General features: G+C 40.8%; 1 protein-coding gene across 3 annotated transcripts in view; it reads left to right on the top strand.

The window, feature by feature from the left end:
- The window catches only part of LOC132816511 (rho guanine nucleotide exchange factor 17-like), a 440,614-nt gene that overhangs the window by 272,758 nt on the left and 142,549 nt on the right, over window positions 1-25,307 (top strand). For all 3 annotated transcript variants that reach the window (XM_060826198.1, XM_060826199.1, XM_060826200.1), the window contains exon 3: window positions 5,508-5,690. In XM_060826198.1, the coding sequence (XP_060682181.1) occupies window positions 5,508-5,690 (183 nt within the window). The remainder of the gene's footprint in view (window positions 1-5,507; window positions 5,691-25,307) is intronic.

Here is a 25,307-nt window from a genome sequence, read left to right on the forward strand (position 1 = left end):
GTCTTATTGTGAACAAATTAGCTCTTACACACTCAAAGGGAATTAATTGGAATGATGTTTTTCGCAGCATTCTAATGCATGATGTGATATAATGCAATATTAGGTGCATGTTCATTCGAAATTTTATTGCAAGTAAATTATCTGAATTTTAATTGGTTGGATTAACACAGATAAAGTATAAAAGTAATATGGAGGATGGAGAAGAAAATAGTTATCCAAAACAAAAGGTTTTACATTTACATAGAGCTTTTGTGATCACATGATATCACAGAGTGCTTTACTTTGAAATGAAATCATTGTTCTAATGTAGGATTGTAATTGATAATTTGTACAAAACTATCTCCCACAAAGATCACTGAAATACAACCAGATAATTTGTTGTAGTGACTTTGAGTGAGTGATAAATATTTGCCAGGACACTTGCGATAATTCTTCCTGCTCTTCTTCAGAATTGTTTTGCAGAATCATAATTTCTGTTCTTGCTAGAAGGCATAAAGAGTTGTGTTCTGATATCTCATCCATCGGGCAGCAGCATCTTTGGCAGTGGAATATGTGTCAGGTCTTAGGCTGGAGCTTGGACCCATCACTATCTGACACGGGAACAAATATGCTACCAACAAAGCCAGTGCTAATGCCTAGGTCAGGATTTTTACCTTAGTCAAAATTGCATTGGAATCTTGGAGTCCAGTCCACATTTCTTCGAGATCCTAGTTTCATTGGTGGGGAAAAGGGGTGGGTTGTGATTTACATACATTGGAAATGCAAACCCAACAGGGTTATTAGGCTTGCTTCCTGCAGTGTATGACCCGCGTCTTTCAACAGTGAATGTAGATTCTCTTAAAGATGGATAAGGTCTGTCACACCATCACATTATTTAAATTTTTTATAAAACCTTGCTATGTCACACATTTGAAAAGAACTAGTGCTTTCAATTCCAGTCGCTGTTGCTCAACATAACTCTAAGTGCTATTGTTAAGATGATGTTGAAATGCCAGTGTTGTACTGGGGTGGACAAAAGCAGAAGTCAACCAACACCAGGTTATAGTTCAAATAATTTCAAATAATCCCATTATGCTATAACCTGGAGTCACGTGACTTCTGACTTTATCATTATGATGTCATTACTGCTGGATTGTTCCATAACTTGGACTTAAAATGGTTGAACAGACTTTTATGAATGAGTGTTTTATTTTTGATATAGTGAAGTCTGGAAAAGATACTTAGAACTCAGTTTACTTTCATTTCAGCATGGCTCCTGAGCATGGCATCTGCTCGTGCCATATGGGGTGCAAGAGCAAAATATAGTAGATGGGAGAGCATGAGTTGGCACTCAGTTGGCATGGGGCTGTTAAGAACTAAAGGGAAAACTGGGGAGCATGGGTTGCCTTTGAGTGTCTGAGGGTGGCTAGACTGGCATGGTTTGCCATGGAACTGAATTGCATGGGCAAGTGGGTAGGGAGGGGGTGAGGGGTCAGAGTCAGAGTTAGCAGACTGACCCCCTGCATTTATTCCTGGTTGGGGCTTTTAACCAGTTTAGCTCAGCACGCAGCAGCTGCTGCAGGTACTGTTTCTGGCAAAGGTAGGTCCAACCCCAACACACATTAGATCACATTATTTGGTTATGTTTTCCCGAGGCGGATGCAGCAAACAGGATACTTTGAGGTTCTGTCTAACTGTCCCTGGAATTTGAGGTTCTAATGATCCACTGCACACACGCTTTGAGTTATACTTCTGCAATATTATTTGTTTCTGGAATGGGATATTACTTTCACAGTGTGTATCACTGCAAATTAGAATTCCTCCTTATAGACTAGAATTATAGAATCCCTGTGTAAGGAAGCAGGCCCCTTGGCTCATCGAGTCCACACTGAGCCTCCAAAGAGCATCTCTCCTATACCCACCCTGTTCCTGCAACCCTGCATTTCCCGTGGCTAATCCATCTAACCTGTACATCTTTTGACTGTGGGAGGAAACCTACATAGATACGAGGAGAACATGCATATTCCATACAGTTGCCAATGGTGGAATCAAACCCAAGTCCCTGACACAGTGAAGCAGCAGTGCTAACTAGTGAGCCACCAAGTCATATTTATTTCATTTCTAGTGTTTGCAAACTTATATAATTTTCACAGTTACAGTTTTATATTATGTACAATTTCCTAAGTACTCACTGTATGTCATAATAATGCTTCCTCCTCTCAAAATGGTACGTGCAACATTAGACCTCAGACAGTAAGTTCTAATTAGGACCTCATTTATGTGCTACCTACACACACAATAAAGGTTGTTGTATTTCCAGAATAGGTACTTAGGAAAAGGGAATGAATTTAAATAGACTCCACACAATTTTAGTTGCTATAGACAGCTATAAAGCTGCAGAAGATAATTAAATATTCTGCACACTTAATGAAAGGAAAATTAGCTTTTTTTTTCCCTTTTTAACAATCTTAATACATTACAATCTCCCGAAAGCATTATTGTATAAAGCTTTCAAGGGAAGCAGTATACTGCATGAATAGGAATTAATAGTTGATTAATGAGGAAATCTGCTGGGACACTTTGAATATGGTTTAATTCAATTTTCAATCTTATATACATCGTCATATTGTCACTCAATACTATATTGGTTCTCAACATTGCGAAAAAAGTTTTCACCATTTGTCAGGCTCTGGTGAAAAGATAATAAAATGTAACCAGTGAGGTAACTTTTACAGCAGGCGGAGATGTGGGCCAAATGGCCATATGAATGTGAATCACTTTCTGGTTCCATCATTTTAGGAAAGATTGATGGCAAAATTCAACAACATGTAAAAAAGTAACTATAGAACCCAACAAAAACAGAAATTACTGGAGAAGCTCAGCAGATCGGGCAGCATTGTGTAGAGATAGCGGAGTTAACGTTACTAGGTCCATTTTGGTTATCTTACATAACAAATGATCTCAAGTTGAGTTGGAATCCCATCATTACATTTCAAAAAATTAAATGCAATTAATTAGATTTGTTTGGTATAAACATTTTGCAACAATGATACTGACCATGAAGCCACAACATTGTCTTGAAATCTCATCTGGTTCTTTAATGTCCTTAATGAAAAGAAATCTGTGATTCTTACCTGGTCTGGCCTGTATGTAACTCCAGACCCACAGAAATATAGTTGACTCTTAACAATCCTTTGATAGGCCTATCAATTGTTAAAGTGATAACTCACCTCACTCTCTCAAACAAAACTTGGAAGGTACATTATGACAAGGACATAAATCCTCTCAAAGGGATATAGATAGGTGAAGTGAGTGGGCAAAAATCTAGAAGAGAAGTCTCATGTGAGAAAATGTGAAATTGTCCATTCTGGCAGAAAGAATAGAAGAGAAGCAGATTATCCAAAAGGTTAGAGATTGCACAGCTCTGAGATGCAAAGAGGTCATGGAGTCCCGGTACATGAATTGCCAGAATGCAGGTACAGCAAGAAATGAGAAAAGTTAAAGAATGTTATTGTTTGTTGGATACAAAACACTGGAAGTTATGCAGGGCTCTGTGAGATTACATCCACGATGCTGGGAACTGTATTGGTCTCCTTATTTAAGGAAGGATGAAATTATATTGGAAACTGTTCAGAGAAGGACAGCACCACATCTCCCCGTGACCTTGAATCAAAAAGACCTGGTGAATGATGGTCAGAAGAGAGGGTCGACAACAAGAGAAGTCGGGGGCTTACAACAGGTAAACCCCCCCTCATTGCTGAGCCTCTAGATTGGAAACTGAGTGCCTTTGAATGAAGAAATCTCTTCCCCAGGAGCCTGCAATAAAACATGTCCCCACAGGGTGACTGTCCCTGACTGTTAATACAGATGGCAGTAGGGTGAGTCCCTTAAGGGCTCATTACATCCTCATTTAAGGGCCTCCATTGGCAGGTTAGCTTTCCACTGGCCTTCTCACCAGAGGTAGAGAAACCTGTCAGCTGATTAATTCCTCCAGTTCATCAAACATGCCACAAAGTGGGGGAGAAGAGTCAGGAATGTGCAGCGTCCAGTCTAAGTAATATCAGATTCTGTCAGATTGGTTCTTTAAGCAAATAGCGGCTCTTGTAGGTATTCCAACTTTCTTGCCACACTTGATAACATCCCAAATGTTATAAAGGATAAGCATGCCCAGTGACTCACTGTGACAAGTGTCCAAGATGATTTGTTTGTTGAAAATAAATATACTGCGCAGCTGTTAGAGACATTCAGCCAATGATGTCATTTTCAGTAAAAACAATACCTCTGGCTTTGTTTCCAATGAGTGATATGACCTGGAGGTTTTGATTGGATTACCACCCAGTAATTCACAGCTGGTCAGTATCGTCACTAAGAAGTGTTGGCAAGTCAAAATTTTTTTCTGACATCCTGTCTTTCTCTGGTTTCTGGGTCAGTCATTTTTAAGCTTCAGTGGTGGCTTCTTTGGGCCACACATGGTGTGAACGTTGGGCCCAGGATTCGATCTTTCATCTTAACCCTAATCCTCCTGCTCCTTCTACTTTGAACAGTGGTTTAGGCAGCCAAGGCAGCTGGTTACTGAAACTTTAACCACACGGACAGCAGAAGAATTCCCTGAATCCTGAGCCAAGGAAGAAATAATGTGGATCGCAAACCACATTGTTCAGTGTTGGCAGTTCTGTTCTTTGGAACAGTTCTGATGAGGACTCATACTAGAATTGAAAAGTGAATTCTGATTCTTTCTCCACAGTTGCTGCCAGACCTGCTGAGTTTCTCCAACATTTTCTGTTTGTTCCAGAGTTCCAGCATCCACAGTATTCCCAATGTTGAGCCAGCATAGGTGTGCAAGTTGGGAGAAAGCTTCTGTGAGCTTGAGCTTATCAAAAACTAGTCTGTCCTGCTCTTCAGATGCTGCTTGGCCTGCTGTGCTTTTCCAGCGCCACACTTTTTGACTCTTGACTCTCCAGCATCTGCAGTCCTAACATTCTCTCTGGTCTGTTCATATGCCATGTTGCACTCATCATGCCAGAATATACTTTGGTTTCCCAGTTACCAATGTCTTGATTTCAAATTTCTCATCCATGGTTACAGGTCACTCCATGGTTCAGGAAGGCAGTTCACCACCACATTTTCAAGGGCAGCTAGAGACAGGGAATAAATGCTGGTCCAGTCAGCGATGCCCAAATCCCATGCTCAAATAAATAGAAAGCCTTTCCAATCTCCTGCAACTCTCCAGCTCCATGAAATCTTGGTGCAACTCCAATTGTGGCATCTTGCACATTCCAGAATCGAATAAGCCCGTCATTGGTGGACATACATTCAATACGTTTCCAAGTTTTCTGAAAATTGTTTGATGAAAAAAAGTGTTTCAGTATTTTGTAGACAAAAGTGCTTGAGGGCCATAGCTGGATTCCCAATCCGCACCGGGTTAGCTGTTTGGAAAAATGACAAAGAAATGTGTTTCAGTAGATAATGATAGCTGATCATCTTTACTGTCACTGATGAATAATTGGTTTAATATTTCTCTTTGACAGGGATACATGAGACCTCTGAAGCAGCCAGAGAATTCCTGTATCTGTGACCTGGCCCTTGTAGATGATATGTTTTTCCAGATTCCGGAAATTCTGGAGCACCATGAGAAGTTTCTGGAGCAGGCTCATCAATGTGTCCAGAACTGGCATGAGAAACAGAAAGTGGGAGACTTAATGATTGAAACAGTGAGTACTGTACAAAACTACATGGCTTCCAATAAAGGACTGATTTTTGCTGAGCTAGAAAAGGGAATGGAAGGAACGTGGTTCCGCCTGGCTGGATGCCATTTACTTTATTCCTGCAGCTGTTTCTCCTTCAGATAGCAAGTCTGGAACAATGTCCAGCTGATTGTAGGGAAGTCTTGGAGAGCAGGACATGTTACATATGCAGATCATTTGGTCAAAGTGCTTTGCTCCTCTGAGGACCCAGTGAGTATATTTCAATGAAGGGGTCAACTTAACTCATTACCCTATTGACCCAAAACAGGAATCTATCAATAATGTTGTCAGTCATACTGAGTGTGTGTGTGTGTGTGTGTGTGTGTGTGTGTGTGTGTGTGTGTGTGTGTGTGTGTGTGTGTGTGTGTGTGTGTGTGTGTGTGATGTTCCAGTGTCCTTCATAATATAGTGAGATATACGTTGGTCTCAGCATTTCAAACTTAGCCGACTGAGATTCAACAAGCTTTACAAAGAGATAACCTTGAATACATTTTATATGGTAAATTTGAAAGTAGCAGTGCAACAACAACTTACATTTCTATAGAGCCTTAAATGCAAAAAAAAAAGGGCTCCACAGAAGCACCAATTGAACAAAATTGATCCTAAAGGACAGATAGTTAACTAATGATTTATCTTACACCCCTGTCTTCCACAAAAAAAGTTGATATTCTTCAAAAGCTTTTGCACTTAGCCAGAGATTCTGTAAACTTTTATGTTGTCTAGACCAGACTGTTTTTCTAACATAATATTTTATCCTTAAAAGGTTGTTAATAGTGAAATACATATTGAAAAGCAGCATACCATTAAATAGAATTGGTTTGCATGACTGGATCAATGTGATTTTGTTCAAGATTATGATATTATCTGAACTCAACATTCATATTAATAATCTTTAACATCCTAGATTAAATATAACTGCTTTTCTGTATTGCAAAAAAACCTTTTTACCAAGGAAGATGCACTTTATCTCATGACCTGACTGGGGAGAATATATGTGGAAAAATAGAGAAGAGAATAATCTTTATTGAGAGGCATTGTAGATTAGGAAAAATAACAGAAAATGCTGAAGATGTTCACAGTAAGATTCTGGATCAGTAGTGCTGGAAGTGCACAGCAGTTCAGGCAGCAGCCAATGAGCAGCGAAATCGACGTTTCGGGCAAAAGCCCTTTTACCTCTGTTCACAGTAAGATGCAGGCTTCCTTTTCTCTTTTTCTTCCCTCTGAAAGGTTTATATTTCTGAAGGGTGTTTATTTCATTTTTCAAAATAAAGATGATCCTGTGCATCACTGCACCTGTTTCAACTCAACAAAACAGGTGACAGTCTTGGTTTATTTCTCAGAGCAATGCCATGACCAAGCAGAGTCAGGCACCCTGCTTTAACATTTAATAAAGATTGGCTTTTGGCTGTCAGTCACCATCTAATATTCTCAACTTGCTTGGCAATGTTTCTCCCAATCAGTTTCCACTTGCCAAGCAATCAGCACTTTCCTTTCATACAGTACAAATGTTGTTTTCTCGAAAATTGTCCTGATGAGTTCAAACCAAAAAGCTTCAACAAATTTTTTTTTTTTTTGCAACAATACTGAAAAATGCCTATGTAAAATCTCATCCCAGCTGTGGTTGTACTCCAGTGTATTGGGTTCACGTAGGCAGTTTAATTGCAAATGTCATTATGATATCAAGGGATAAAAGGATGAGAGAGGCAAGCAGTGGTAAAATTGATAGGTAGTTATATTTGTGAAAACACTGTCTTCTTCCCCCCAAGTGGTCTTGAAACGCCCATCAGTCATGATTAAATGGCGGAATGGACTTAATGGTCCGAATGGCCTTGCTTCCACTCCTATGTCTTATGGTCTCATATTGCAGTTAACTGGGAGGAACCACAAAGTTTTGGTCCTATTGAGGGCCTGGTTGAACAGTCTGATTAACATTTCTTGAGTTTGCAGCAATGAAATTCAGTTTGCATTATTATTTCTGGAAGTTTGAATGCCTGTGGAAGTTTTGACGTCTAGTGATTGCATTTCTGCATTGCTGATATGAAACAGCCTCTGCCTTTAGAGTGTGTATTAATACATCTCCTGCAAGACAACCTCTACAGTTACTGGTGAGCACCACCTCTTTATGTACCTGTCAAGGCCACAGGTCTGCATCATTTTCTTCAAAACACTGTCTCCAGTTTTGAGATTAATGTTGGTACCAACACCATAAATTGAAACAGGCAGAAGCTGCATGGCAGCAGGTTGAGTTTGAAAGACTTCCATTCCTTTGCTGTCAGGCCAGGATATCAAGATCTGCTAATTGAATCTACATCTGAACCTGTGGCATTTATTGTTCTTTAGGTTTTTAAACTTTGAGTCTTCATGAAATGCTGTTCCATGTTTGACTAGCTGCGATTGGTTTATTGCAGGGGAAATACAACTGCAGCATTTGTTCTGCCAGGCTTTTTTTAAAGACCTATCTTAAAGGGAGTATTTTTCTCTTCCGCTATTGCTATGTTTGGGACCAACCGCACACAAATTGACTATCATGCTTCCTACTTTACAGCACTTTCAAATACTTAATTGGCTGTAAATTGCTTTAGGACATCCTCAAGCTAGTTCTTGTTTCCTTCATCTGGAAGAATGCTGGAGAGAAGCTGTGTTCCTATCTGACAGCCTGCACACATCTGTATCTCCTAATAGGTGAACAAAGCTCACTTTTATACACAGTTCAACCATGTAGGTGGCCCTCTAGCCCACAGAAGCTGGGCTGGCAGATGTAGTGCCCCTCCTGGAATAAATGTTAAACAATAGCTAGTGTCTTAGAGCAGCCATGCTTAGTACTAGAATAAGATGTGTTCGAAGTTAGTGCCCAGAACCTCTTACACTGCTGATATCTTAACCTCAGCCCTGTCACCTTGGTGAAATGGTTAGGAGATGTATGTCATTTCTCCATAAGAAGGAGGAAGTAATGAAAGGCAGGTCTAATCACTGAGCTACCCTGGCGGCCTGTCCAGGAGAGCAATGGAGGAAATTCACCTGTGTGCTATCCTGGTAACATATGGAATGTGAAACAGAAAATGACAGGATAAAAATGTGGGTTCATGTCTTATAAGAATTCAATCAACTCATTAAATACAGCTCTCCTGCTCTAGACAAATTCATGAAAGGGAATCAAATAAATATCTGTGGTATTTGTCTGTGGTTGGCTAAAGCTGGTGTGTTATTGCCAACAGTGATGTTCAATCCAGAAGATACTTTGGAAGCCAAAGTGAAAAACTCTGGATTCTGGAAATAAAATCAAGTTGACTGTATCTGTAGAGAGAGAAATACAGTTAAAAACATGAAAAGAATTAGAAACCCTATTGACAGAACCTGAACTCAATCACTAAAATCCCAATTGTTCAGCTCTTCAAACATTGTATAAGACCAAAAGAGACTTCAGTAAGGCGCTCAACAAATTTCCTCATGAGAGACTGGTTAGCAAGGTAAGATCTCATGGAATACAGGGAGGACTAGCTATTTGGATACAGAACTGGCTCAAAGGTGGATGACAGAGGGTGGTGGTGGAGGGTTGTTTTTCAGACTGGAAGCCTGTGACCAGTGAAGTGCCACAAGGATCGGTGCTGGATCCACAACTTCGTCATTTATATAAATGATTTGGATATGAACATCAGAGGTATAGTTAGTAAGTTTGCAGATGACACCAAGATTGGAGATGTAGTGGACAGCGAAGAAGATTACCTCATTACAGTGGGATCTTGATCAGATGGGCCAATGGGCTGAGAAGTGGCAGATGGAGTTTAATTCAGATAAATGCATTTTGGGAAGTTAAATCTTATCAGGACTTATACACTTAATGGTAAGGTCCTAGGGAGTGTTGCTGAACAAAAAGACCTTGGAGTGCAGGTTCACAGCTCCTTGAAAGTAGAGTCGTGGGTAGAGAGAGCATTGAGTATAGGAGTTGGAAGGATGTTGTGAAAATTGAAGAGGTTCAGAAGAGATTTACAAGGATGTTGCCAGGGTTGGAGGATTTGATCTATAGGGAGATGCTGAACAGGCTGGGGCCGTTTTTCCTGAAGTGAAGACTGAGGGGTGACCTTATAGAGGTTTATAAAATCATGAGGGGCATGGAGAGGATAAATAGGCAAGGTCTTTTCCCCGAGTTGGGGAATCCAGAACTAGAGGGCATAGATTTAGGATGAGAGGGGAAAGATATAAAAAGAGATCTAAGCGGCAACTTTTTCATGTAGAGGATGGTGCATATATGGAATGGACTGCCAGAGGAAGTGGAGGAGGCTGGTACAATTGCAATATTTAAGAGGCATCTGGATGGGTATATGATGAAGGGCTTATGCTCGAAACGTTGAATTCTCTATTCCTGAGATGCTGCCTGGCCTGCTGTGCTTTGACCAGCAACACATTTGCAGCTGTGATCTCCAGCATCTGCAGACCTCATTTTTTACACGGGTATATGAATAGGAAGAGTTTGGAGGGATAGGGGTCTAGTATTGACAGGTGGGATTAGATTTCTATGTCTGGTCAGCATGAACGAGTTGGACCGAAGGGTCTCTTTCCATGCTATACATCTATGACTCTAAATAAGAGCAGGAGTAGACTTTACTACTGAGTGAACTTGCTCCAACATGCAACAATATCATGGCCATACCTCTCCATCAACTTCACTTTTCTGCCCTCCATAAGAACTTATGAAATGGGAGTGACCATTTGGCCCCTCGAGCCTGCTCTCCCTTTCTATAACGTCCTGGCTGATCTGCTTGTGACCCTGTCTCCACTTTACTGCCTATACCCCATAATCGTTGACCCCCTTTTAAGACTGAAAACCTGCCTCTTAGCTCTTGATTCCGTATCCAAGAATCGGTTGATTTGTGTTGAATACACTCATCGGTTGAACACCCAAAGCCTTTGAGAGACAAAATCCAAAGATTCTCAATTCTCTGAGTGAAGGTATTTCCCTTCAATCACTCCATGTTTGACCCAAGCTCTCATGAGGCCAGGAGCTGAGTGGTGGAACCCAAACTGGGCTTCACTGAGCAGGTTATTGCTGAGTAAGTGTCGCTTGATAGCACTGTTGATGTCACCTTTCATTATTTTTCTGATAATTGAGAGTAGACTGATGGTGGTGAGCAATGCAATACACAGCAAAACTTCAGCCTGCAAAAACCCATGACCATTAGCATCAAATTCCATTTGTTTTTAAATTTTACTTATCTTTCTTTAACTGCTCTCTTAACTCATTCAGTCATTTATTTTGCAATCCAAAAGTTCAAATTAACTTAGAAAGATCATATTGCTTTTAACTTCTTAGCTTGTTATGTCTGAACAAAGCATGCCAAGGCATCCCCTTGACACGGCTTCTAATTTAAGGTGTGAATGGGATTGAGGAAGAGTATGCCACAGCCATCATTAGAACACAGTGAGCAGCTTTGTTCCTGGACAATAACCAGCACCTTTAATTCATTACTGCCTGCAAATTTCAGCCAAGATGTTCAATAAGATCTCCACTCCTGATTGAAATCGTAACATAAAGTGAATGTGGTCAGATCATCCCATGGTTCAGAAGATTAGGCACATTCCAGATATACTGAAGGACATGAAACATCAGTTTGAGGTATAATCTCAAAAGATAGCACATGTGGCTTGAACAGGTACAATGGGTTGTTTAGCCTCCTTCCTTCCTGTGTCATTTTATGATTCTGATTTTCGAAGAGGAGAAGAAACGAGAGTGAGTAACAAAATCAGAGTTTGCTGGAAAAGCTCAGCATCTGTGGAGAGAAAGCAGAGTGAACATTTCAGGTCCAGTGACCCTTTTCCAGTTCTCCAGCAATTTCTGACTTGTTTCTGATCCTACCACCCATAGTTCTTTAGTTTGTTTTGAAAAAGCAATTTCTGAAGAAGGGTGACTGGACCCAAAACGTTAACTGCTTTCTCCCCACAGGTACTGCTTCTACATCGTAGAGCTTTTCCAACAATTTCTGCTTTTGTTTCTGATTTACAGCATATACAGTTATTTGGGGATTTTAAAAAAAAAACAAGTGCTTTCTTTAAAGCCTTACAACAATATATCTCTATATGAGGCTGTGCAGTGTCACTGAGGACCGACATACCTGCCATAGTACAGATAGAAAGCTCCTGCACTCAGTGGGTTAGCAAGTGTGAAGAATTGCTCTGTCATCACTGGAATTCAGCTGGCTTCATCTTGTGGCAGTAGTATTTGGCAGGGTCTAAACATTCCCACAGTATAAAAGCTAAACTGAAGAGGAGGTGCTGCAATTGAAACATTGTGACTATTTTTGGAGCAAGAACCATCATTACTTAATAACAGCAGGACCAGGGACCACAGGTGAGAGTCAACTTATGTGGACAGGTATATCTCTCCAGCTTTGTTTAGACGATTTCGGTAGGCAGAAGCAGAGAAATGGTTATAATTAATTACAAGATCAGTAGCTCTGTGAATTAGCTCTACTTCCAAAGTCAGTGTGGAAGTCACTATTCTGGAGTGCAGTGGATGACATGACATTAAATATATTTAAGGAGATGGACAGATTTTAAATTATTTGTAATTATTTATGGGTTAATTGGTTAAGAGGAGTGGCCAGGAAAGCAGAGTTCAGGTCAGATGAGGTCAGCCATGATTGTATTGAATGGCAGAGCAGGCTCAAGAGGCTGAATTGCCTGCTCTCACGTCAATTTCTAATGTGTATGTGGAACAACTTTAGGTCCCGTCTCAGTCCCAGGAGAGTATGATGAGTGCACCAGCTTCCAATCTTTACAGCATTAAGACAGGCTGCACTCATCTTCACAGCAGAAATGCACAGGGGAATGTTGCCAGGGGACTGACCAATGGATGCGAAAAGGATATTAATCTTGTGGGAGAATTTAAAACTAGAAGTCTCCCTTGTGATTTGAACAACAACAGTGTAGCACAGAAACAGACCCGTCAACCCAGCAAGTCTGTGCTGGCACATGATGTCTTTCAACACCAAAAACCTATTGCCTTTACACAGCCTTTTTCCCTCTTTTCATATAAGTCAAGATGCCTCTGAAAAATTGCTGTTATATCTGTTTCCATCACCTCCTCTGGCAGTACATTCCAGGCACTTACCATTCTGTGTAAAAAAACCTGCCTCTCATCTCCTTTAAACAAACTGCAGTTTACCTTAATCCTACATCTCTTTGTGAAGTAACTGCCCAGAAGCCGGTATCCTGTCACCGAGTCACCCTTTATTTGCACACAGTACACTGGCTGTGACCAGCCAGCTCAGTCAGCCACCTGAATGAGGAGATTCTAAATCCTCTGTTTATATGTTTTTTAATTTTATTAACCAGTACAAATTACAAACAGTTAACATGAACAGCCGGAGAGAAGAAACAGCAATTTACAGGGGAAAGGGCGGCAAAGACAGACCCCAAACCCCACTGTACAATCAGTCTGCAGGGAAATGAGGATAAACCTCAAATCCCACCTTACATCAAATCAAGAAGGAAACAGTAAGTGCAATCACTGACTGTTGGATAAACCGAACAAAGCAGGTCTATATAACACAGACACCCCTGGCAACCCAGCAAACTACCCGTCCCTCTCACCTTCCCGCCACTCTAAGGCAGCCCTCCCCTACGGCCCTTTCAGCTCTCGGTCCACCCCAACATCTTTTGGCCACCTTGAGGACAGCCCATCCCATTTCCCCAACACCACCTCCCTTCCCCCCCCCCCCCCATTAAAGTTCCATACACCTGCAATGTGACTCGCCAGTTTTTATACTCTCTGCCCCAACTGATGAAATCAGGCATGCCACAGGCCTGCTTGACCACCTTATCCAATTGTGTTGCCACTTCCAAGGAACTGTGTACCTGTACATCTAGATCCCTCTGCCTGTTAATACTTCTCAGGCTTCTGCTATTTACTGGAGAAAGTGAGGACTGCAGATGCTGGAGATCAGAGCTGAAAATGTATTGCTGGAAAAGCGCAGCAGGTCAGGCAGCATCCAAGGAGCAGGAGAATTGACGTTTCGGGCATGAGCCCTTCTTCAGGAATTACTGTATACTTTCCTCCTGCATTAGAAGTTCCAAAATGCATCACCTTGCATTTGTCGGGATTAAATTCCATCAGCTATCTCTCTGCCCTTGCCTCTAGGCTGTCTATATCCTCCTCACTGTCTGCAGGTTGAATCTTTGCATTATCCACAAAGTTACGAATCAGGTCAGCTACACTCTCCTCCAAATCATTTATGTATGTTACAAACAACAGGGGTCCCAACGCTGATCCTTGTCGTACACCACTGGTCACAGACCTCCAATCAGAAAATTGCCCCTCCACTGCTATTTTCTATCCCAGTAATTTCCTCCCTTACTTTCCTGAGTATCCTGGGATATATCCTATCAGGTCCTGAGGACTTGTCTATGTTAATGTTTTCACAAAATCCAACGCTGTCACCTTTTTGTATTGACGTGCCCGAGAAATTAACCTCTCCCAAGACTCACCATCTGCCATGTCCTTCTCTTTTGTGAATACTGATGCAAAGTATGCGTAAAATACCTCACCCACTTCCTCCGGCTCCAGACATAAATTCCCTCCTTTGTCCCTGAGTGGATCTACCCTTTCCATAGCTATCCTCTTCCTCCTTATATATGTGTAGAACACCTTGGGACTTTACTTAATTGTGTTTGCCAAGGATATTTCATGGCCCCTTTTAGCCCTCCTTGTCGAAGTTATTTCTGCATTCTTCATATTCTTCGAGGGCTCTATCTGTCTTCAGTTTCCTAAACCTTACGTATGCCTCCTTTTTCCTTCAGACTAATCTCACAACTTGTCATCCAGGGTCTCCAATGCTTACCATCCTTATCCTTCATTTTCACAGGAACAAATTCTCTTCTTTCTCTCAGAAAAGGTGAGACATTGGTGACCGTTTTGAATTCTCTTCCTCAAAGGCAGTGGAAGTAGAACATTTGAATTTTTTTTAGGCGGAAGTAGATCGATTCTTGGTAAGCAAGGGTTTAAAGGTTATTAGGGGTAGGCTGGAATGTGAAGTAATCTGATCAACAGTGATCAGACGGAATGACAGAGCACACTTGACAGGCTGAGAGATCCACTTTAGCTCCAAATTTGTGTGTTTCAGTGCCACATTGCATCATGAAAGGCCAAAAAAAACATCAGTTTATATGGTGCCCACATGACATCAAGACTTCTGAAATTACTTTTCAGCTCAGGAAGTGCGTTTGAAGTGTGGTCACTTCAATAAGGTGGCAGCCAATGTGCACAAAGCAAGATCCCTTGGACATTTGGGTGCTGTGTGGAAACCACTTATTCTTCACCAAAAACAGAAACATTTACACTCACATTTGGGGACACTACGTAATGAACTGAAGTGGTGTCCACAGGTAATGTGTTAGAAAACATTAGTTCAGGTCCTTTGCAGCTGAAGGTGCTATTGAGCATGATAGACTCAGTTGAAGGAACACTTCCCTTCTGCAACCTACCAGCCCTGAGTCAGACATAACTCTGCTTTACTGTGATCTAAATGTCTGCCTTATAACTGCCGCAGTGAATTCATTAGAGCACCCTTTATTAAATAAGGAAGATATTTCCTTTTTCCCCACTCTGGAGATTCTCAATGATAAGCCAGTAAACAATAAATGGCAGTAATAATTACATGTTCTGTTTGATGGTTTCAGTTCTGGCCCATCAAAGACAGAACTGATATCACCCAGAGTTTCCACTTGTGATGAAGAAGACAGTCTTGTATGGAGCACGAGTCACACCCAGCCTCCAGCCTCAAATTGGCATGGTTTCCAGTTCAAAAGTTGCTCCGAGGAAAGTCGGCCCCAGATTTCTCAGGAGTAGAAGGTCATTTGGTGGGTTCTTGCTGCATTAGTGACTACTGATACATTGTAAGTGACTAGTTGACTTGTTGCAAGGTGATTACTGGAAGACTATTTACCATTGAGCCAGGATAGTCAGCTTAAGAATGGAATATACTGCAGGAAACACAGTAGAATGTTTAATATTTAGCAATTTTGAAAATATATTTAATGCGTTAAACAGTTTTTTTTTGTCAGATGCTGGCACGAATCAAGTTGAGGTGATGATCATTGTGAGGAAGAGGCTTGTTCCCTCCAGATCTTGCTTGTGTTTCACCAATTTTCCTCAGATCCACAGGAGCACTCTGAGACTGTAACAATTGAAATGTAACTTTTTCCCACATGAGATCTTCCAAGAATGGATACTTATTTTAGACTGTGCACTCCTCACTTTTCCATGGGTCTGTGCTTTTTAACAGCTTGGAGGTAGTACACAGGTGATCAAATTGAAATAAATGCTTTTATTCGTTCATGAAATGTGACCATTACTGGTGAAGCCAGCCTTTATCGTCCTGCCTAATTGACCTGGGAAAGGTGGTGATGCACTTTCTCATTGAGTTCTTCTGGTGTAGAGACACTGCAGTGATATTGGGAAGAAAATTCAAGGATTTTGACGCAGTGACAATGAAGGAATGGAGATATATTTGCAAGTCAGATTGTTGAGTGGCTTGGAAGGGAACTAACAGGTAGAGGAGTTTCCTAACATCAAATATTCATATCCGGCAGGAATATGGAGTTCAGTATTGCTGGACAAATCTTAGTGAGTTATTGTAGGGCACCTCATCAACATGACCAACTGTGCATGGGTGGAGAAAGGGATGAATGTTGACTGTGGTGGATGTGAATAATCAAATAGGTTGCTTTGTCCAGGATGGTGGTCATCTCATTGAGTGTTGTTGGAATTGTATCCATCCAGACAAGTGGGGAGTATTCCATTGAACTCATAAATTATGTCATGGTTTTGAGGAGTCGGGAGGTGAGTAATTTGGTGCAATATTCCTAGCTTTTGTAGCCACTAGTAATATGGCTAGATACATCATCTCTCCATCTCTGCCATTCCATGCTAGATTATTGGTAATGAGGGATTCAGCAATAGTAATGCTGCTGAATGTGAAGAGGTGATGGTTTGATTTTCTCTTGTTGAAGATGATCAATGCCTGACATCTGTGTGGCACGAATGTTACTTGCCAATGGTCAGCCCAAACCTGGATATTGTCTAGACCTTGTTACATTTGAATATGGAGTGCTTCAGTATCTGAGGAGTCACAAATGGTGTTGAGTGTTGTGCAATCATCAGTAATCAATCCCACTTCTGACCTTACGATGGAGGGAAGGTCATTAATGAAGCAGCTGAAGATGTTTGGGTCTAGGACACTACATTGAGGAACTCCTGCAGAGATGTCCTGGAGCTGAGATGACTGACCGTCATCTTCCTTTGTGCCAGGTATGACTCTAACCAGTGGATAACTTTCCCCTGATTCCCATTGACACCAGTTTTACTAGAGCTCCTTGATGGCAGACTCTGTCAAATTGACAGAGGGAAGTTTTTACCAAGACCTGGGTGTCCTTGTGCACTCTTTACTGAATGTAAGCGTGCAGCTGCAGCTGGCAGGAAAGAAGGTAAACTGTATGTTGGCCTTCAGAGCGAGAGGATTTGAGTACAAGAACAAGAATGTCTTGCTGCAATTATACAGGGCATTGGTGAGGCCACACCTGGGATATTGTGTGCAGTTTTGATCTCGTTGTCTGAGGAAGGATGTTTTTGCTGTTGAGGGAGTGAAGTGAAGGTTTACCAAATTGGGAGGACTGATGAGAGATTTGATTCGGTTAGGATTATATTCACTGGAGTATAGAAGGATGAGGGGTGATCTCACGGAAACCTAGAATATTGTAACAGGACTGGATAAGTTAGATATAAGAATGATGTTCTGATAGTGAGGAGTTCCAGAACCAGGGGTATAGATTAAGGAGAAGGTGTAGAATCTTTTAGGACTGAGATGAGGCGAAATTTCTTCACCAAAGAATGGTAAGCATAGAATACATTATCATGGAAAGTGGTTGAGGCCAAAGCATTGTGTGTTTTCAAGGAGAGGGTAGACATAGCTCTTGTGGCTAAAGGGATCGAGGTGTTGTGGGGGAGAGTAAGATTAGGATATTGAGCTCAATGATTAATCATGATCATATTGAACGGTGGAGCAGGCTCAAGGAGTCAATACTCCTGCTCCAGTCTTCAATGTTTTTATGCCGGTTGTTTGCAAAAAAAAAGCTCATTTAGTCCCACTCCCATGTATTTTCCCTCATAGCTATGTATACATTCTCTCTTTGCATTATTATCTAATTTACCCCAGCACCCTTTCGGTAAGTGCACTTCACGTTTGTTATATAATCAAACTTTTCCTCATGTCACTGGTTCTTTTACCAATCACCTTCAATTCATGTTGTCTGTTTTCCAATCATTCTGACAATATAAACAGTTTGTGTCTGTCTTCCCTGTCCAGATTTTGTACACCTCTATCAAATCTCCTCTCAATTTCCTCTTCTCTAAGAACAGCAGCCCATGCATCCATGGAATATCCATGAAATCCCTCATCCCTGGAACTATTCCTGTAACTCTTTTCTGCACCATCTTTAATACCGTCACATCATCCTAAAAGGTGGAATTTAATCCACGTGATGATTTGTATATTTATGTGCTTAGCTCCTTCTGCTCCTGAAATATTAAAGCATCTTGATGAGGCTATCACGTTAGTGGGTTGTGGTACATTTTGTTTCTAGTCACCTGCAATAAAAACTATTCTGACCATCCAAAGTCATTTGACATTAACTTCCCTGTGTTTCTTGCCTGTCTGCAGGGGTCCCAGGGTTAAGATGGCCGATTGTGGTCATCAGTCAGATTGTGGTGGAGGAGGGAGATGGGATTGTTTCAAATGAAATCAGCGGTCATAATTAAACTGTAGCTGTCCAGTGTTACCAGGTCTCACAGTGGTATCACAAGGCTTGTGGTTTTGTCAATATCTTTTGGGAAAGATCACAATATCAAAAGTATTTCTTGATAAACTGATAAGTGCAGTTTTCCCTCTTTGTGACTCTTGACTCACATGAGTTATTGAATGACATTGCTACTCTGCACTCCACAACCTGTTGCTTCCCTTACCCCTGGCCTTTCTTCCTACAGAGTTGCAGTCTGCACCACCCAGCACTGTTCTGCCTTTGTGTTTTTGTCTTTGTCAGCCAGTCCTACCTCCGAGCAAGTCTCTATGCTATAATCATCTTTCTATTCTGCCTCCCAATTATGCCCTGCCGCCAGTTTCTGCTCCTCTACCTGTCTCCAGCCCAGTGCTGTCCCTCACTTTCTCTTTGGTGTCTATTCAGGCTTTGCAGTAATGCCCACTCTCTTTCTCACGCCTGTACTAGCAGTCCAAAGTCCCCATTCAGCACTTTTCTGCACTTGGATCCACTCTTGAGGCTCAGTTTGGTTTTGAAGTAGTTCTGTACTTACCCCAGTTGTTCTCTAGTTTGATTCTACTCTCTCACCTCTCTCATCGCCTTTTCTGTCTGCCTCTCTCTGCTCACTGCTGCTTTATACCTGGCCTAGCTAACTCTGATAGCACCAGCACGGTGGCTCAGTGGTTAGCACTGCTGCCTCACAGCATCAGGTTCGATTCCAGCTCGGGCAACTGTCTGTGTGGAGTTTGCACATTCTCCCTGTGTCTGCGTGGGTTTCCTTCGGGTGCTCCAGTTTCCTCCCACAGTCCAAAGATGTGCAGGTCAGGTGAATTGGCCATGCTAGATTACCTGTAGTGTTCAGGGATGTGTAGGTTAGGTATATTGTCAAAGGGAAATGGTTCTGGGTGGGTTGCTCTTCGGAGGGTTGGTGTAGACTTGTTTGGGCTGAAGGGCCTGTTTCCACACTGGAGGGAATCTAATCTAAAAAACAGTGACAGGTTTATCACATGACCTCCTTTTTATCATTGACCTGCCATCACTGCCTTGCTGTTCATTCAGAAGGTGCCCAACCTTCCCTTGCCAGCAATTCTTTAACTAAAAAGAAACCAAAAGAACTGCAGACGCTGTACATCAGAAACAAAAACAGAAGTTGCTGGAAAAGTTCAGCCGGTCTGGCAGCATCTCTGAAGAGAAATCAAAAGTTAACGTTTCAGGTCTGGTGACCCTTCCCCGGAACAGTTCCCCTCACAGATGCTGCCAGACCTGCTGAGGATTCTTCAACTGTCCATCAAAAAGCCATTCCTCCTATTAACAAGATGAAACAATTTTGTTTCAGCAGGGAGAACTGAAAGGTAAATTAATAGAAATTCTAACAGCCTTCTGACTTTCCTCCCAAGTTGCACACTCCAATTGCGCAGGATAATTAGCTTTTAGATTCTGGGAGGCTTTCCAGGACAAACCTGGAGAGTTATTAACAGTCTGCTCTCTTCCTTGCAGCCCTGCTCTCTCGTATTAGTAAAGAGTTAACACAGCTGCATTCCACAATGGGCATGCTTTCACAACCGAGCTGTAAGTCTGCTGTCTAATCTGTTTTGCATTAGCCTTTCAATAACAACAAAAGTAGACTCACGATGTCTTTCAAGCAAGTGTTGGAGCTGATCTGAAATGTCAAATTGGGATCAGAACCAAAGCCACTGATTCTTTATTTTTGGACAGCATTGTGGAATGCAATCCCCAAAACCACCGTTTTAAAAAACCTGGAATCCGACTAATACACATGGAATTTCACTTATTCAGTCACGATGAAGCATGGCCCCAATAAAGAGTTTCATTTTAAAAACCAGTGGGGGCAAGAAAAGTTTGGGGTGGGGGAGGAGGATGAACAGAGTGGAAGGCAAGCTGATGTGTGTGATACAATGATCTGGATCTGTTTTAGCTACGTTAGTGTAGCTATTTAAGTGTGCATGTAATTCACTGTATTAAATAATCAGTCAGTGTTAGTACCATATTCAGCAAAACTAGAAATCTTCAGTTTTAAAATAAAACATTCAATTTAATACATATACACATGCACACACTCTCTTCTCTATCTCTGCTACTATTCTAGTAATGCTAGAATCCTAAAGACTGCACGTGTGCAACCACATGTAAATATTTAATGGTGTCACACAGTCACTTGAACAGTCTGTACAGCAAAATATTATCTAGGGGCCACATGGGTCAGGGTAGAAGGACGACATTCAGGTCAGATGACACTTGGTTATATGTTTTGTGAGCCCCAGTATGTTCTGTCTTCAAGTTCCTGAGCTGTTATCCGTGATTTACTTCTGATTTCGCAAATGTGCTGTCTTATTTTATCTGACTTTTCTTCTGTGGCACCAGCTTCTCCTGCACACAAATAGAAACAGCTGGTAAAGCTCAGCAGATCTGCCAGCATCTGTGGGGAGAAATCAGAGTTAACCTTTCGGGTTGAGTGACCCTTTCTCAGAACTTCTATGTTGACTTGCTAATGTGATTGTACTTCATGCTGGAGGTGCCATCTTTTTGAATGAACTTAAACATCACTAAAATAGATGATCTAATCATTTATATTCATGTGTAATCTTGAAGGATACACCTCTTTGTTGTGACATTTGCCTATCTTACAACAATAGGCATACTTGAGAGAGCCTGGGATTTCCCCTGAGAATGCTGAAGGAGACTTCTTCATGTGTTCTTCCTTAGTTGTTTTAGCTCAAACTTTCCTTTTGGCTTTTCATTAATCTTCACAGAAACATCTGGAAACAAAAAACAGAATCAAGATTAGTCAGCATAAATTTCAAAATGGAAGGTCAATCTTGACCAGTTGTACTGAATTATTTGAAGAATATAAAGATTAGATAATGGGAAATGTGAGAGATCAAACATATTTTGATTTGCAGAGGCTTTTAGTAGAGCCCATCACTAGGGTCAGAATGGGTGAAGTCAGGAGGTAAGTAACAGAATGGATAGGAAACTAACCACAAAACAGAGAGCAAGAATTAAAGGCAGATCATGATATGACTGTGATGGCAGTAGGGTATGGTCTTTCTGTAGTCCCACTACTTCACAGGTCACAACATAAATTTACATGTTTCCAACAGTTCCCAATATGGGCATTAATATGTGTTCTCTATATTACAATAAAGATCTATATACCTGGTTTCTTCAACAAAGACAAAAGTATAGATTTATTATGAAAGAACCTATTGAATGGTGATGCAAAAAAGGTTTAAACCACTTAGCTCATAAGAGGAAATATATGTTTCATATATTTCATAAAAGTAACCCAGAACACACACTCACAAGCATTTGTGTAAACAGAGGGGTTGAAAGAGGAGAAATGAATTTCCTTCTGCAGAGAATCACAGAAAAATAACACGTTTGTCCCATAGGCTTTAGTTCTTGAAAGCAGAAAATGGCCAATGTGTGAAATGCTCAGACAACTGTCAGTCTGATGATCTTGCACAACAAAACAGAAGTGTCCAAATGCAAGCAGGTGCTTCTGAGATCTTTGCGAACACAGCTTGTTCAGGAAGAAAATATTGGGATATCTTCCGCATGATATTCAGGAGAACAATTATTGTTCAGACACGACCAGGCACCAGAAATCGCATTGAACCCCACGACAAGAGATTTCTCAATAACAAAAGAGCAAAGCTTTCCTCAGGCTGAGCACCAACTAAAAAAGTCCAAGCAATCTCCAAAGAAAAAGTTGAAATCCGATAGTTGTAAATCCAGAGAGGGGTCTGCAGTAAACAATCTGTCAAACTGGCCATGAAGCTTAGGAACAGAAAAGGCTGTTTGACCCATTAAGTCTCTTCCACCATTCAGTGAGATCATGGCTAATCTGATAATCCTCAAAAACAAAAAAAGAAAATGCCGGAAGAACTCAGTAGGTCTGGCAGCGTATGTGGGGAGAGAAACGGAGTTCAGAATTAAATTTTTTACACAGTTTGATTCTTCTTTGGACCCCCTCAAATCCCCTTACCTGCCTTTCCCCAAATCCTGGCCATCTTGGCCTTGAGTATATTTAACAACCCAAACTCTACAGCTGCCTGTGGTAAAGAATTCTACATGATAACTACTGCCTGAGAGAAGAAATTCCTCTTTGTCTCATTCTTAAATGCTCTGAAGTTATTCCCTCTGATTCTAGACTCTCCCACAAGGGAAACAACCTCTCCACATCTACCTTGTCAAATTCCCTCAGAACCTTATATGTTTTAATAATGGCTCCTCTCATTCTTCTGAACTCCAATGAGTATAAGTCCAACTTACTCAACTTCTCCTCATGGGAAAGTTCCTCCATACTCAGGATCAACTTTCTATGGACAGCCTTCAGTTCTGTGTATATCTTACTTTGGATAACAGGACCAATTTTTTCATAGTGCTGTGTATAGTTTTAGCAAGACTTCTTCATTATAATATTCCATTCCCTTTGAAATAAAGGCCAGCATCCCATTTACCTTCGCCTTTAGCCACTGATCCTGGACACTAGCTTATCACAAGTTAAAGAAGTTCCTTTGTTCTTTTATTGAACTTTTGATAAAGGAACATAGAGTTAGTAAATATGAAGCCACTGTGACCTGTCCGATTGGCTGTGGTACCGTGCAAGAATTGGTACTGGGACTTCTTTGTTTTCAAGTTATATTAATGATTTGCAGTTGGAAATTTGAAACACATTTTCAAGGTTTAGTGCGAGATGATGCATTTTGGTAGGAAGAATAAAGAGAACATAAACAGCTTTAGTAGTAAGAATCAAAATTAGGCTCATAGCAAAGCAATTTAGGTGGAGGCGTGACTCTTAATTAAAGCCGACATGAGGAGAAGATAGGGCTTGGGTTAGATTCAGGAAACTAGGATTTTGGAAGTGGGTTGGATTGAGAAATCATAAAGCCACAATACTAATTGTGAGACATATGTACAGACCCCTGAACAGTATTCAAAAAATATGTTGGTGTATAAAAGAAGATAAAATGGGGCTTTTCAGAAATACAGGATAATCATGGAAGATTTTAACCTGCATAAAGATCGGAAAAATTAGATGCTGAAAGGTAACTGAGAGGAAGAGCACATAAAAAGTGTTTGGGATGGTTTCTTAGAACAGCATGTTCTGCAGCCAGGTTATATTAGACCTGATATCTTGCAATTAGGTAGGATTATTTAACAACTTCACAGTGAAGGCATCTCTAGGTAGCAATGATTAGAATATGATTTACTTCTGGTATTTTAAACTTAAGTAAGTGCAATTAAGAGGGTTTGAAACTATAACTGATGTGAACTGGCAAATTAGTTTAAGGGATAGGTCAATAGAGGTGCAGTGGCTTACTTTTAAAAGATATGTCAGAAAACACAGAATCGAAACATTCAGATGAGATTGATTAAAGGGATTGATCAACAGTATGCAGTTAACTAAAAAAAAAATCAAATTTAAAGATCGTGTAAGGATCAGTGATTGTTCAGAACCATGTACAGAATATAAAAATAGCGAAGATTAGCTTAAAAAAGGAAAAAATACAATTGAAGAGAAAGCTAGCTAGAGATGTAAAATCAGATAGTAAGAGTCTATAGATATTTAAAAAAGAAAAGAGTTAACAAACTAAACATTGGCCCTGTAGAGAGAGTGTTTGGGGAATTAATATTGGCAGTGAATTGAACAGGTATTTTGCATTACTCTTTACGATATAATATGTACATCACTAGTTCTAAATAAGGAAATGGAAGTCCGGGAGGATCTCAAGACAATTACAATTGCTGAAGAACTGGTAATCAGCAAATTGTTGGAGATACAAACTGACAGGCCCCTGAGTCCTGATGGATTTCATCTGAGGGTCTTAAAGCCACGGTGAATGAGGTGGTCGATACATTGGTTTTGGTTTTCCATATTTTCCTAACGAGAATATGTATGAAGAATGGTAAAGATGGTGACTCCTAAAGTTTTCCTGAAGCACATCAAAAGTTAAATGTTCATAAAAAGACTGATTAGGGATGATGAAGGGGATTTACATAAGGGGAGGCAAGGGGCATTGTTGAAGAGGTAAATTAATAATTTATATTTCTGTTTAACAAGGCAGAACATTCTACGCAGGCCATGGTGACAGAGTAGGAAGGGTTCAGAATTGATAAGGAGGAATTGTTGGATAGGCTATTGAAACTAAAAGTTAACAAGACTCAGGACCAGATGAAATACATCCAAGGACACTGAAGGGAGAGAGTGTGGAATTTGCAAGGGCACTGTTCATAATCTTTCAATCTAGACTTGGGCAATTCAAAAGAAAAGGACTGTAGAATTGCAAACACCACTGCCTTGTTCAAAACAGTTGTAAGGACAAGCCCAGCAATTACAGGATAATCAACTTAACTTCAGCCATGGGGACACATGCACAAATAACTATTGTTATCACATGATCAAAGATGGGTTGAATAGGATCCAGCATGGAATTCTAAGTTGTGTAGTTAAAAGAAAAAGTTAAAAAGGGTTGGTGTAGCATACATGAATGTTCATAAGTCACATAACAAAACAGTTACAGTTCATTGATAAAAAGGGACAGGAACACAAAATTGGGTGGGTGACACAGAACAGAAAGTAGTGGTTACTGGGAATGTTTGGGCTGGAAGAAAGTTTGCAATGGAATTCTCCAGGGATCAGTATTGGCACACTTACTTTCCCTGATGTAAACACTAATAATCTGGATCTTGGTGTGGAGGGTACAGTTTCAAAGTGTACAGATGATATGAAACTTGGAAAATTTTTAGCTGAAG

This window comes from Hemiscyllium ocellatum, chromosome 6 (assembly GCF_020745735.1).
Source record: "Hemiscyllium ocellatum isolate sHemOce1 chromosome 6, sHemOce1.pat.X.cur, whole genome shotgun sequence".
Taxonomy (NCBI): domain Eukaryota; kingdom Metazoa; phylum Chordata; class Chondrichthyes; order Orectolobiformes; family Hemiscylliidae; genus Hemiscyllium; species Hemiscyllium ocellatum.